The following is a 15,580-nucleotide window of genomic DNA, read 5'->3' on the forward strand; positions in this document are numbered from 1 at the left end:
CTGTACTCATCGTTGTCATTCTGTACTCATCGATGTCATTCTGTACTCATCGTTGTCATTCTGTACTCATCGATGTCATTCTGTACTCATCGATGTCATTCTGTACTCATCGTTGTCATTCTGTACTCATCGTTGCCATTCTGTACTCATCGTTGCCATTCTGTACTCATCGTTGCCATTCTGTACTCATCGTTGCCATTCTGTACTCATCGTTGCCATTCTGTACTCATCGTTGCCATTCTGTACTCATCGTTGCCATTCTGTACTCATCGTTGCCATTCTGTACTCATCGTTGCCATTCTGTACTCATCGTTGCCATTCTGTACTCATCGTTGCCATTCTGTACTCATCGTTGCCATTCTGTACTCATCGTTGCCATTCTGTACTCATCGTTGCCATTCTGTACTCATCGTTGACATTCTGTACTCATCGTTGACATTCTGTACTCATCGTTGCCATTCTGTACTCATCGTTGCCATTCTGTACTCATCGTTGCCATTCTGTACTCATCGTTGCCATTCTGTAGTCATCGTTGCCATTCTGTACTCATCGTTGCCATTCTGTACTCATCGTTGCCATTCTGTACTCATCGTTGCCATTCTGTACTCATCGTTGCCATTCTGTACTCAACGTTGCCATTCTGTACTCATCGTTGCCATTCTTGTACTCATCGTTGCCATTCTGTACTCATCGTTGCCATTCTGTACTCATCGTTGCCATTCTGTACTCATCGTTGCCATTCTGTACTCATCGTAATCATTATGTACTCATCGTAATCATTATGTACTCACCGTAATCATCTGTACTCATTAATGATTACGTAATCGGTGCACAGGCAAATTCTTACTTGTTAGCCCCTCGGTTGTTTTTTCGTAGATTACATTTTGGTTACCCCTGCATCGCGTCAATTCAAAGAATATAAAGCCCCAGGAATGGAAGGTGTAACTCCGTCTAGTGGAAAGTTTGCGCCTCTCGTTTTTAAAGAGAGACCGGGTTGAGTTAACCGTTTCCGGTTACTCTGATTTGCTTTGCCGGAATTTTCTAGCTCGGCCAAAACACGCGGCCAATAATTTCAATCCTTCCACTCCTGGGGCTTTATATTCTTTGGTCAATACATGGGAGCCACCATTGCCGCCATTTCAACTCGCTATGTTCGCCATTCTGGCTCACCTAGTAGTATTTGTAGAAGGTGATTTGGGAAACTTCCTCCCATGTTCCTACAAAAATCCTACAGCTGCTTCTGCTATAGTGCTTTAACCCTTTTGACGATGAAGGGGCCAGAAGGTTGGGATAGATTTCAAATATGTAGAAATAATAAGGAAACCTTACTGCTTTCATAGAATTTTTTCAAAACAAACCATTGTATACAATGCAATAACATTATATCATTGATTTGGTTAATATTTAATTTAAATAATTTCTTTATTTTGGAAAATACACTAGACATGTAGTACACTTTGGCGAGGGGTCTGACACTGGATTTCGAAATTTCGTAGAGATTTTGGCGATTTTATCATTACTTTTTGAAGTGATTTTGGGATTTCAATGTTAATATACCATAGAGAGAAGTGAAAGATTTTGCGTTTTTATACAAAGTGTTCGGGATTTTGGTAAATGTCCGACCCCTCGCACTTTGGCTAGACAGAATCTATTTTCTAACTGGGTTTAAATAACCATTTGGCTAAAAGAAACTGCTTTGGTCTTACTACTAACAAAAATATACTGACTATTATTTAAATATAAATTGAATTAGTGTATTCAAAATGGCGAAGCTTAGTTTTTAACAAACAGTAGTAGTAACAGAAGTTAAACACTCTAAATTATGAAACACAATATACGAGCAGATTCAAGGAAAAATATCTTAACATTAAAAACTGTCCACGTGTTTAATCATAAGGCACCACCTTAAGCCTAAGTCATCGAGCGACTTTCAAAGCTTTTAATTCAGGTGGTCGGGTTAAGCTTCTCCTCACTGGTTTATAGGTTTTTCCCCAAGCTCTTCGGATTCCCCTTCCAAAAAAACTTGTTGAGGTTAACGGTAGTAGTTAGTGGCTCACGTGGCATGAAAGGCTTGCCACCACCCTCCTACGCATTGAACCCGGACACCTGAAATAATGACTTTAAAAGTCGCTAGATGACTTGGGTCTAAGGTGGTGAATTGGGTATTAGCCTAGCTGATTATTCTTCATAAGTTCATTATGAACAGACCTTTTCAATGATGGTTCACGATGTAAATATCCATGGGTTTATCTTATTTTCATGGATATATTTCTCAACAGTATTTTTAGTAGTGTGACAGCTCTATAGTATACCCCCGGGAGATATTTAAAATGCATAATTTTGTTTTAAAAATTGACGGTAATAAATATGGGAAAAAATGTAATTTTAAACCCGCATTTTAATATAAGGCCGTCCAAGTTTTTTTATTTAACTTTTGAAGCCCTAGCCCTAACCGCAATTTTGTTATAAGGCCCTATAATTTAAATTTTTATGTTGAAGCCCCACGAGGCCCATGGAGGAATTATGTTATGAAGCCTTCTAAGTAAACTTTTTAAATATTAATTTTGGGGCCCCACGAGGCCCAAGGAGTTACTTTAATTAAAATTTTTAAATATTTAATTTTATTGCTATTTAATTTTTGAGATACTTCGAAACGACTAAGCCCTAGGCGCGACCCTAGTGCACCTATTGGATAATCTGCCACTGTGTTATGTTCCTATAGGTGTTTATTCCAAGTTTGCTCATAGAGTAGAATCTTCTTCGAACGGTTCATTTCCTATTCAGCTAGAAAAAACGCACGCAAAAGTTTCGTCTGCCAAGTCAAATCAGAACTTACCAAGTAAACTTCAACTAAAATAAGGAGACAGTGCTTATTAAAAAGATTCTTTCCATTTTTATTATTTTGAAAATCATAAAATTGCAATATAACCTCATTATTTAGGACAACGACAATTTTGAACAGACAGAGTAATTATAATTTTACTCAAATTTCGTAATAACATTCTCTTTTTTTTAGTTTTCACCTTTTCTCATTTTAATATAACGTTTAGCCTTTTATTTTAAATAACAGTTGTACACAATTTCATAATTTTTCCTCTCCCGCTCTAAAGTCATTATCAAGGATTCGTTCTGTCGTCGGCACTCGGAAATGAGTATATTTTTATTCGTAAAACAGACTATATATATATATATTTATATATATATATTTATTTATATATATTCGGGTCCAATTTTTACCCTTGATTACATTTTTTTTTCCTATTTTAGTTTATTTAGTTTGTTTTTCTTAAATTTTTAAAAAATGTTTTACATATAATTTGTGGCCCGGACGTTTTCGTTTTTCGTTAGTTGTGGGAAATTCTAAAACGAACAAACATATTTTTATTTCATTATTAAATCTATCTTTAACGTATTTTATATCGAAGAAGCAAACGAATTTATTTTTCATAATAATTATTATCTAGCTCATTAACAACAATCACGTTTCAATAGAAAGGAATCGAAACTAACCATTAGCCAACATTTCGTCTATTATTTTCAATACAATTAAAAAGTTTTATTTTTTTTTGTTTTTAGTTGAGCACCTTGTATATTGAGGGCGATTCTTATACACAACATGGTATCTCTGATAAACCTTTTTTCTTTTAAATTAAAATTTATTTTTCGTATTAACAAAAAGAAATCGATCTTGACTATCTCACGTTCAACTTTATATATGAATAAATAAATTAACTGTTCCGAATGTTTACATGATTTCTTTGCCCGTCGTTCAATTTGTTTGTGTCATCCTCGGATTGAGGATTTTTTAATTTTCCACGGGGGAAAAATCCGTGGTATTTCCGGTTTAGAAAACTTCAAATCTGGCTTTTTATCCGGACATTTTGACTGGTACTATACGTTAACGTAATAAAATTTTCGGGACCTTGTTTATTTGATAGTAATTTTATTTGAGAGCATTTTGGGAAGGAATCCCGGATTTGGCGCCTCCCGACGGTTCGACCCCTGGTCATCGGGGAACATTCGGGTCCTGCTGTGACGGGACACGCGTTATATTTCGCGTATCGTTAGTCGCTTTTTTGTTTAGTTGATATATTTGTATATTATTTTACATATATTTGGTTTCGAGGTGTGTGATTCGACGACGCGGGGCGGTCGCGCTCGGGCCCGCGCCAGTCAACCAAGGTCTTCGTCGTCCTCCGGATCCTTGATAATTCCTATCCTCCTACCGCAATTTCGCACTTTATGAATGACTTCTTCTTGCATCAGATTAAAGCACATCGCGATTAAGGCCATTCCGACTAATAAATATAGTGAGCAAATGACGAGTTTCTCTTGAGATCCGCTATCATTGACCACCGAGTCACCAGGAACCAGGTCACCGAAACCAATCGTGCTGAGTGTCACGAAGCAAAAGTAGGAGCCGTCCAAGTAGCCCCATCCCTCCCACAGCGAGAACAACACGGCGCCGCCCGAAATGTAGCCCACCAGGATAACTAAGCACAAAGTGATAGGCACTGACACCCGGGGCTTTTCGTAGTCCATGTCGTCTCGCATGTCCTCGGGTATCGTCTCGATCTGCACGTCCTCTTCGGGGGGCATGTGCAGTTTGTCCTGGATGCCCGGCTCCATGGCGTTCTGGTGAGGATTGTGATGGTGCGCGTGGTGCCGGTTCGGCGAGTTGTGAGCGACGATGTGGTGGACGCGGTAGTTCTCGGCGTGGCGCCGCCGCCGGTAGGGGTCGCTCGTCTTGCACGTGCACATCCGCCCGTACACGTAGCGAAACGCTTTCGCCAATATGTCGCCGATGTTCGTTAAATACAACAGCATCAGGGGAATACCCACAATTGCGTAGATGATTGTAACCACTTTCCCCCAGTCCGTTCGTGGAGCGATATTTCCGTAACCTGCCACGGAAAGAAAAGAACAAAAATATTCATTTAGTTAGATTTCAACAACAAAACAAACCAAACAAATGGCGTTAAGACAGCTAACGCCAAGAACTAATAAATACACTTTCCAACAATTTGAACGTGGTTAATTGTTAGTTAAGGTTAGGTTATTATTTTAAATATTTTAACAATAAGCGAATTTCAAATATATCTGACACAAGCGCAGTTAGACGAAAAAGCAGACGGGGATGGTACTTTGACGTCATACCTCAGCGTGACCTCGGTGACCTATGACGTCAGCATAGGCTTTCCTTTGTTAATAAAAGTACCATCCTAATGGTTATTTTTAAGTGAAAGTCGCTTATTTAAGGGCCGTCTACTGCAGTTCATCGTTACACAAAGGTTCACTTTGAAGCCTGTTTATGCTTCTAATGGACCTATTTGTACGAAGGAAATCAGAAAGAATTTATGTAAACACATAAGGACAGAGAAAGCCTGTTTATGCTTCTAATGGACCTATTTGTACGAAGGAAATCAGAAAGAATTTATGTAAACACATAAGGACAGAGAAAGCCTGTTATTGTACCGGATTGCCTTGGCCCCTTAACGGGAGGAATAATGAAAGATTGTTATCGTTTTCCTGCCGGGAGTCACGATGGCAACGGGGCGCAGCCTTCAAATACTCTGTTCACTCGAATATTTTATTTATATAAGGAAATATGTAAGAATAGACACTTTTTAATTAATAATATTTCTGTGAAATGTTGTCAGATGTTCGCGTATTCATCAAAAGTTTAAACGTATAAGATTTCCTCGCCCAATAAGGCGGCTAATCCCGCGGGGCACAAGATGGGATGATACCTATCAAGCCAGAACTGACACCGTGTCTAACTGTTTTAGCGAACTATGGAAATTTCGCAGATTATTAAATTACGCCTTGGAGAATGTGCTTGAGTCGCTGGAAAGTTAGGATAATTAATCTATAGCTGATACATAAATTTCCAAAAATGTTCAACTCTTCACCGCGGTACACTTAGGTCCGTAGTAAACCTTAAACGGCAATGAGCCTTCACTGTCCTAGTAAACCTTGGTTTTACAGAGCGATTTATTATGATTGACCCTGATAAAATACGAAAACAACCAAAAGAAAAATTAGGTGATGTCAATATTGCTTTTATTTATAATAAAGGAGGGAATCATTGAGATAGCTGAACGGTTTCGACCTGACCGAGCTTAAGGAAAATGCTTTAAGCTAATGTAGGCTCTATCATTGCCACCTGTATTATAGTCTTTGACTCTTTGTTATTAGAGATGGCAATGCATCTATCGGATTCTTTACTGGAGCGCGTGGTGCTATCTATTAATGGCCAAAGAAGTTAAAATTCAAAATAGCGAAATGATAACTTCGTCAGAGAGCCATTGTTGATAATTATAATTAGACAACTTATACTCTACTTAGTAAACTTAAACCTAAATTGTATATCCCATATAAAATATATTGTTAATAATGACTATTATTTAAGTTATTGTGAAATTTACAAACGAGCCAATCAACGCAACGGGTACTTTAATGTCCGGCCTTTTTGGTCGAAATGAAGCTTAAGCCTCTCTAAGCCAACCACTCTCTACATTTACTATTATCGTTAACCTAAAATGGTTTTTATGGTAAGGGGAAACCGAACAGCTAGGTGGAAAATGGAAATCCCTTCTAGCCTAACCAGTGGGAAGAAAATCTACAAACAAGCAGTGGTTCCTAGTTTTCACCCAGTACCACAAGCTTGGATCGAACCCGTCTCCTCTTGCGGCGAGGTGAGAGTGACTTTTGGCGTAGCTTGCAGTTTCTCATTGTTCTCTTAAAATTACGTCATCCGGCGCCAATTGACCTTCATTTTTCTCACCTCTCGTGCCGGGGAGGCGAGGGGAACTCTACTTTGGTTCCCGCCGATCGTCTTTACACAGTCCACTCCACCAATAAATACATTCTTGATTATTCGCGACCAAAAACTATCGCTACGCCCTCTTAGTTTCGCCATTGAAAGCTAGGTAGCGGCTAAAGCAAACGCTAATAGTTTTTCCTCATCGTTATTCGTAAATAGGTGTTGTTATAAAATAAAGTGGCCTTCTTGTTGGAATGTAGCTTCTACGTCACAACTTTAATTTTGTTAATATTACGAGCGCGCGCTTAGGTAGTGAAACACATCAGATTTTAACGTGCGCGTGCAAACCGCGCGTGTCAAAACTATTTTAATAAAGCTATGACATCGTGACGTAAGAGCAACATAAAAACAAGTTCGGCAAGCGTAGCTGAATTTATAAAAATAACTATTTGACTTTATAAATAATGATACTTCCTAATATTTTGATAATTTTTTTTTACGGGATTGTAACGTGTGGGACAAATTCAGTCCGCTCGTCCACCTGATTAATTAGGGCGAGATATGTGTAACGGCCACGCCAACGGGGCGATACGTGGGGACAGAGGTGGGGACACCCGTGGCGGAAGTATTCCGACAACCCGTTGGGGGATTGGTGGTCGTCCTCAGTCCTCACACGGCCATCCACAAACTCTGCCTCCCAGACGCTTGGGATTACAGGAGTGAGCCACTACTCCCGCCATTTCGTTATGACTTTTTAATTTGTCGATAGCAGACGCTAGATCATAGGAGCATCCTTGGAAAAGCTAGCGCCGTTACGCCACCTAGACTAGTTTCGGTCGCGAATATGTATTGCTGTTAAAACCATAGAGTAACCCACTCAGATAGAGTGGAAGGCTATCAGCGAAACTTAAGACACTTTTCGTACGCAGCGTCTTGTTTTCGAGGCGTAAAAAAACAAGTTGGCCTAAAGGTAATGTACAATAAGTAAGTTTATACTAGGGTTGTTAATTTTCCGGAAAAATAAAATGCGGAAAAATTTCCGCAAATCGGAAAAATAAAAAATTTAAACATAAATTACTTTACAATGGTTTTTAATGTTTTAAAATTTTTTATCGATTTAAAATGACTAATATCAGTAAACATACTACAAAACATTAATAGTGTTACATTTCAACCAGTTTAAACTATAGTCTATAGGTTTAGTTTTACTTTTAGATTAGAAAAAATGAGGTGAAAATGCCGCTTTATTTAAATTTGCAAACAATATATTAGACAAATCATGGAATGAAAACGTTTTTAATATTTTTCGGAAAAATACGGAAAATTATCCGGAAAAAAGGCCTCGGTCATTTTCCGGAAAATTTTCCGACTTACAACACTAGTTTATACTGTAAAAAATGTAAAAACAACACCTCTTTGGACTATATTTATTCACGCCTCGAAAACAAGCTCGCCCGTTAGGATTAAAGTTTCATGCGCTTCCAAACGGCATTCCACTCTATGCGAATGGGCTACTCTATGGCAGCGGTTCCCAAAAGGTGTTCCGTGGAACCCTGGGGTTCCGAGAATTCGCAGCGCGGCCATCTTTGTTTGTGTCAAGAGTTCTTTAAAATAATTTAAAAAAAATGAGTTGGGGTTCCGCCAGAATTAGGTGCATAATTTAGGGTTCCATAGCAAAAAAATTGGGAACCGCTGCTCGAGGGGCTAGCCAGTAAGAATTTGCCTGTACATCGATTACGTAATCATTAATGAGTACAGATGAGTACACATGATTACGCAATGCGTACCAAATGATTACGATGAGTACACATGATTACGCAATGCGCACCAAATTATTACGATGAGTACACATGATTACGATGAGTACACATGATTACGATGAGTACACATGATTACGATGAGTACACATAATTACGATGAGTACATAATGTTTACGATGATTACAGAATGATAACGATGATTATACAATGATTACGATGAGTACAGAATGATTACGATGAGAACAGAATGATTACGATGAGTACAGAATGATTACGATGAGTACAGAATGATTACGATGAGTATAGAATGATTACGATGAGTACAGAATGATTACGATGAGTACAGAATGATTACGATGAGTACAGAATGATTACGATGAGTACAGAATGATTACGATGAGTACAGAATGATTACGATGAGTACAGAATGATTACGATGAGTACAGAATGATTACGATGAGTACAGAATGATTACGATGAGTACAGAATGATTACGATGAGTACAGAATGATTACGATGAGTACAGAATGATTACGATGAGTACAGAATGATTACGATGAGTACAGAATGATTACGATGAGTACAGAATGATTACGATGAGTACAGAATGATTACGATGAGTACAGAATGATTACGATGAGTACAGAATGATTACGATGAGTACAGAATGATTACGATGAGTACAGAATGATTACGATGAGTACAGAATGATTACGATGAGTACAGAATGATTACGATGAGTACAGAATGATTACGATGAGTACAGAATGATTACGATGAGTACAGAATGATTACGATGAGTACAGAATGATTACGATGAGTACAGAATGATTACGATGAGTACAGAATGATTACGATGAGTACAGAATGATTACGATGAGTACAGAATGATTACGATGAGTACAGAAGGATTACGATGAGTACAGAAGGATTACGATGAGTACAGAAGGATTACGATGAGTACAGAAGGATTACGATGAGTACAGAAGGATTACGATGAGTACAGAAGGATTACGATGAGTACAGAAGGATTACGATGAGTACAGAAGGATTACGATGAGTACAGAAGGATTACGATGAGTACAGAAGGATTACGATGAGTACAGAAGGATTACGATGAGTACAGAAGGATTACGATGAGTTAAAAATGATTTCGATGAGTACACAGGCAACCTAAAACTTTAAAATTGTTACAGATGAGTAATTGAGTACGGGAGAATTCGAGGGAGAATTCCAATGAATACGTGTGATTACAGATGATTACACGCTATAACAAATGATTACACGTTATTACAGATGAGTACGCGTGATTTCATAATTATTACGGGTGATTACAGATAAGTACAAAGATTACAAATGATTACGGGATTACGAATGAGTACAAAAGATTACAGAAGATTACGTAATCATTACCGATTACGGAAAGTGGTTAGCCCCTCGCCGCTGATCTATGGTTAAAACAGTGGAATAAAATGTAGTAAACGCCTAAAGACGGATGCACACATAAAGCTCGCGAGATAATTTTGAGCGTCGTTGAAAAACCAAGCATCTCGCACGAGTCGCACGAGCAAGCGAATCGTGTGCGAAACTAGGATATTTTTTTCTTATTTCGCGTCGCGTCGTTTGCTTGGCGTCTCCCGTGTGCAGCTGCCTGAACTGGGAGCGTCGATTCTGCCGGAGTCGCGCGGAGTCCTAAGTGGACGCAATTCGTATTTATGCTCTTTTGAAAAATGGGCCAAAATGAAGCGGATAGAGTAATTGAGACGTCCCAATCGATTGAAAGCTGACACTTATGCGCATTTTGTCGAATGGCGTGGCCTCGCACCTCCTTTCTCGATGCGGAAAGATCAATTCCTTCCAATTCCCCGGGCGAATTCCGGCGCGCGTCTTCGCGCATTTTTACCGTTGCTCGGAACAGCATCCTTCAATCCACCTTTTTTATAGTTTCTCTACGTTTCTATTTCTATCGTTCGAATAGCTATAAAATTGAGGAAACCTCCGAGTACGTAACTACCGTAAAAGCCGTTCTAGAAAATATAGTTTAAGAGTCTAAAATACTTGAAATTTAGAGATCACTAAAAGAAAACCATAGAGTGGCCCACTCGAATAGAGTGGAAGGCCTTATGGAAGCGCATTAAACATTTATTCTAACGGGCCAACTTGTTTTCGAGGCGTGAATAAATATAGTCTGAACTAGGAGCAACAAACACAAGGAGAACGCAGCTAGCCTTTAAACACGCTAACGCAGTGTTGCGTACAAATTTCATTGGTCGAACATTTACGCTGAATGTTTTACAGAAAGGGGGAATACAATTTCCGAATTTTCCCCTTCCGACGGCAGCAGGCGCTAAAGCGTCTAACCAATGAAAAATGTATACAAGAAAATGCACGACTTTAGTCGAGTTGCGTTCTCCTTGTGTGGGGTGTTGTGTTCGTTGCTTCTTACTCTATGAAGAAAACCTTAATTTTTAAAACTAAAAGCGAAAACATTTTGCGAATTCCAAATATGATGATTAATGAAATATTTTTGAAGTTAAAAATATTAATAAGCCATTTTTCTTTGAAAACTTATCTTGGAATTTCTATAAACATAAAGATTACTGATTTATTTTTATGTGTTTGTGTTTTCAGGTCTTAATGAAATATAACAATCGTTTGTAAATATTGTCTTAATTTAAAAAATAGCAATAATATTAAGACCTTATACTATATATTCATTTTACTTTAGCCTTTAGTAGCCTTTACAAATTACGTAGAGCAACGTAGCGGTCAAATTATATTTTCGTTTGCTAAGCAGATGATGCAGTCGAAGACGATTTTCTATTATAAAACACAAAATGTCTGCTTAACGTTGGCTGGGTTCTCATTTTAGGTATCGCTCAACTAATAACAAGCTGGCGTACTCTTCCAGGGCTTAATCTCATTTAAAATCAGTAGAAATTAAAAAAATCTTCTGGAAAAATAACCTATTAGCAAGACAATTTGTTCTCAGACAAACCAATGATCCCGGCTATACCGAAAGGTTTACAGACGGACGTAGAAATTATTTCAATTTTCCCAGTTTGCCAGTGCTACCCCTCGTTGTCTTGCCCCAACCAAAGTTTTATTATCTAATTTTTATCTCTAGTATTCCCCAACCAAGGACATAAGTATATGTATTTGTACCCCGCTGCTCCGCCTTAAGCACTACAGCGGCCACCAAAACAACCAGCCCCGGACAAAAGTGCGCTTTGCGAAACAACGTTCGGCCAGTGAGACAGCCATTTTGACCGCCTCACATATAGCAAACAAACGCCCTCATCACGGCCCAACAAAAGGCGACACCATGGGCTGCCCGAGACCCACCCTCGCACAGCTGAGGACTAGAGTGGCTTCCTCTTCCACTGCAAACTACCCTCCTTAGTAGGTCACAGAATGACGAGTGTGGAACACCCATGAGGTTCCAGTGACCCAGCGCCCCGATCACATGACCTTGAGAGCCGGGTATGGAGCCCCCCACAGGCTCCAGTGACCCCATCACACCACTAGATAGGGACAGTGGGAAACTAGATAGGGACAGTGGGAAACTAGATAGGGACAGTGGGAAACTAGATAGGGACAGTGGGAACCAAGGACAGTAGATACAGGGACGAGAAAGCAGGAAAAAAATTCGATTTTAAACGTCCTTATATTAACGGGGAGTTAGATGTAAACAAAACGCGGCCATTGTTAAGACGTGGTTCACCATGGACAGTATTATTGTAGTTAGTTTTTACCATTTTGATGTTAAATTAAAAATAAAACTACGAGCGTAAATAATAAAATGCCCATTTGTTTTGAACACTTAAACCTCGTTAAGAACCGCTAAAATTAGGTGACCGCCATTTTTTTGTTTACAACTAACTCTCCTCGCGTTTAGGTCGTTTTAGTGATATATTCCAACAGAGGCCGCCAAAACACTTTCTCGTCCCTGTATCTACTGTCCTTGGTTGTACTCGCCTTACTACGAACCCCCGAATATTACCAATAAAGAAAGCTAAACACTATTCTTATATGTTTGATGTTCTCATAACGAAACAGCACTAGAACCGGTCTTAAACACTCCACAAAAATGACAAATCAAATCGAAACTGCAATCGTGTTAGGGTCCCCTTTAGCGATATATTCCACTGTAGGTACGCGGCTAATAAATATAAATTGAAGTCGCGCTGTACATTACTGAATAAGGCTATCATCAGTTTTCTTCCGTCGGTCCTCCAGTCCTATTTTAAACGTAAGTGCAAACTCTCGTTTTTTTCTCCGGATCCTTAATGTTGAACGTGGGATTTCGGAGCGTTGTCTGCCGCGGGCATTTTGTTTGTCCCCTCCGCTAACGCTGTAAAACTAACTCGAGTGTGTCTGTGGGGACGAAGCCCAACGAAAAGAAGAAAGAAGCCTGCCAGGGCCTGCCCGAGCCTGCCCCAGCTCGCTTATTATTCCGCGGGCTTCGTCCTCTTTCTCGCTTTCTCGATCCGCTTTTTGACGATCGTCTAAGGAGATCTTCTACATTCGCCCTACGCCAAGAATGAATTTGGGATAGCGGAGAATGGGTTACCACGACTCAAGCCTCGGTTTTAATGATACCCGGAACATATTCTCCGCCTACACGGAGAAAGAGAGTCTGAGATCGTAGCGGAGTGTCTTCCTTTCCGTTCCGAGACAAAAAAGGGACGATAAAGACAGGAATCGTAGAGGGGCGTGGTTTGTCGTACGGGAATCACGGGGCGAACGAGGTGCAAACCCGCACATTCTTTGTTCAACCACATACATTCTTGGTCCAAACGTACACTAAACTGAACCAAGACTGGACCAATGTGCGGAATTACCCGCGAGGGGGCGTAGGGGTGGAAGGACCATTACGAAATACCAACCCAACGCTGTTTGATATTTATTTGTATTCCGGGAGCTATAATGTATAACACATGCAAAAGGGGATTTAGAAAACATTTTCGAGCCTAAATTCTCGTTTTTATTATTATGGTTTTTACGGTTCGCGGTGGTCTTTTGTAAATAAAATACCTACGATTTTTTTGGTCAAATTGCCGAGGTTGTTCAATCCGGTAAAAATAGTTTGTCACGTGACTTCGCAAGATTTCAAAATCTAAGGACCGCAGCAGGAATCCATACCTCCACTTGGAATGCTTATCCCGCCGTATCGCGTATGGAAAGATCACTCTAACGGCTTTGGCTCCACCTACCAGAGAAAAAATCCCCTCTACGCGCGCTCCCCTCTCACGTTGTTGTTTGTTAAGCTAACATAGTGACGTCAAAAAAACCGTCAGCAACACTGAGACGAAAACCTGCCGTGAAAAGCATTCCAAGTAGAGGTATGGATTCCTGACCGCGGAGTTAAATGGACTACGAGTCAATTACGCAATGCAACAATTAGTAAAGTCATCTTCTCGCTGTGGTCATGTTTGACGAGCAGACGCTTCATTTTAAACCACAAATGGGAGGGCTTAGTTTCACATTAGAAGTATAGTTTCGTTTTGTGGAAAAAAGTTAAATCGCATTGTCTGTCGCAATGGATTTGAAAGATACCTAGCTTCAGGTTGAAATAATACACTTGATCTTACAAGGAGACTACCCGAGGTGTAACTCACCGATTTTGTTTAAATTCAGGGATTAAGTAGACCTTCACGTAACTTAAAAAACCCCAAAGAAAAAAATTGCGATGGGCTTTAGTTTTACCAGGGCAACCGAAAACGTTTTTTAAAACTAAAATATTATTTTTCTCTATGTAAATTAACATAGGAAAATCGAATTATTCAAAATTTTTGTAAACCAATTTGGTTAATTTTGGATAAATATCAAATTTGATATTTACCCACAATTTGATATTTAACCACAATTAACCACCTTTGTTTAAAAAAATTTGAATAATTTAGGAATCTTCAATTTTCCTATGCTAATTTACATAGAATATTTCAGTTGTCAAAAACGGTTTCGGTTACCATGGTAAAACTAAAGCCCATCGCATTTTTTCCCTTTGGGGTTTTTTAAAGTTACGTGAAGGTCTACTTAATCCCTGAATTTAAACCAAATCGGAGAGTTACACCTCGGGTAGTCTCCTTGTTAGTCAAAATGCCCATAAGCTAGTAACACATTTTACAACCTCGCTAAAGTGGTTTCGATAGTGAAATTAATGATATTAAAACTAATTTTACAGCTGTAATCGATGAAGGCGCTCGGGCTAGACTACATAATATATGTCCAAATTTATTTCCTCTGAAGTATCTATTGACCTATGTCAGTTCATTCAAAAACAGCGTGTACTACGTCACTCTTCGGAAATGGCGACTCCTTTTTAACCGGTGTCAGCGGTTACGCTCATCGGTGAGAGTACTGCGGGACTTCAAAATGATAAAGTTAAAATCAAATCTTACTATGATTAGAACAAAATGAAATTCCAGTCAAATACCCACGCTCTTACTTACTTGTTAGTTTGATTAGACTATCTTTAATTATCGCGCGTAACAGGCGTACAAGCAGTCCAATTAATATTAACAAGGAAACTATAGCGGTTAACTAACAAGTAAGTATCCAATACCGGTACATTCGTTTGGTTTTCTCTTTTTTTTTAACATTAGAAATTCCCAGGTTCTCATTTGGTTTCCGCAACTCTGATTAACCTACGGAATGTGGTTTGGTTCCTGATGGGAGTCAGTGTTCGAAGGTAATGTGTCAGCGAGGAAAAAGGCCGCTAACAACAGATTCAACGAGGGAATACCATCCTGGGGGAATCTTATAGAATAAGCGCCGCTAATCTTCGAGACAATTAAGTGTTTTAGATCGGAAAGAAGAAGAGTAAGAAACCAGCGATTGCTAAGGGATGTCTCTTATCTCGGTACGTGCGCCAATATCTGCTGGGGACCCTTCCTCGGAGTGCGCTAAAGACTTTTGGGAAAAGAAGACGCTATTTCGCGGGCCGCCGTCACCTTCGTTAGTTGAAACCCCGGAGGACGCGCGGATACTCTGGGGCGGCGTAGATCTTTGCTCTCTCCGCGAGAAACTTTACGAGGAAGCCCAAAAAAAT

General features: G+C 39.4%; 1 protein-coding gene across 1 annotated transcript in view; it reads right to left on the reverse strand.

Moving 5' to 3' along the window:
• Window positions 1-2,935: 2,935 nt before the first annotated feature.
• The window catches only part of LOC149960332 (TWiK family of potassium channels protein 7-like), a 236,387-nt gene continuing 223,742 nt past the window's right edge, over window positions 2,936-15,580 (reverse strand). The window contains exon 2 of the mRNA XM_090166664.1: window positions 2,936-4,904. Within this exon, the coding sequence (XP_090022790.1) occupies window positions 4,174-4,904 (731 nt within the window). The 3' untranslated portion in view covers window positions 2,936-4,173. The remainder of the gene's footprint in view (window positions 4,905-15,580) is intronic.

This window comes from Leiobunum rupestre, chromosome 2, assembly GCF_980474605.1.
Source record: "Leiobunum rupestre chromosome 2, qqLeiRupe1.1.hap1, whole genome shotgun sequence".
Lineage (NCBI taxonomy): Eukaryota > Metazoa > Arthropoda > Arachnida > Opiliones > Sclerosomatidae > Leiobunum > Leiobunum rupestre.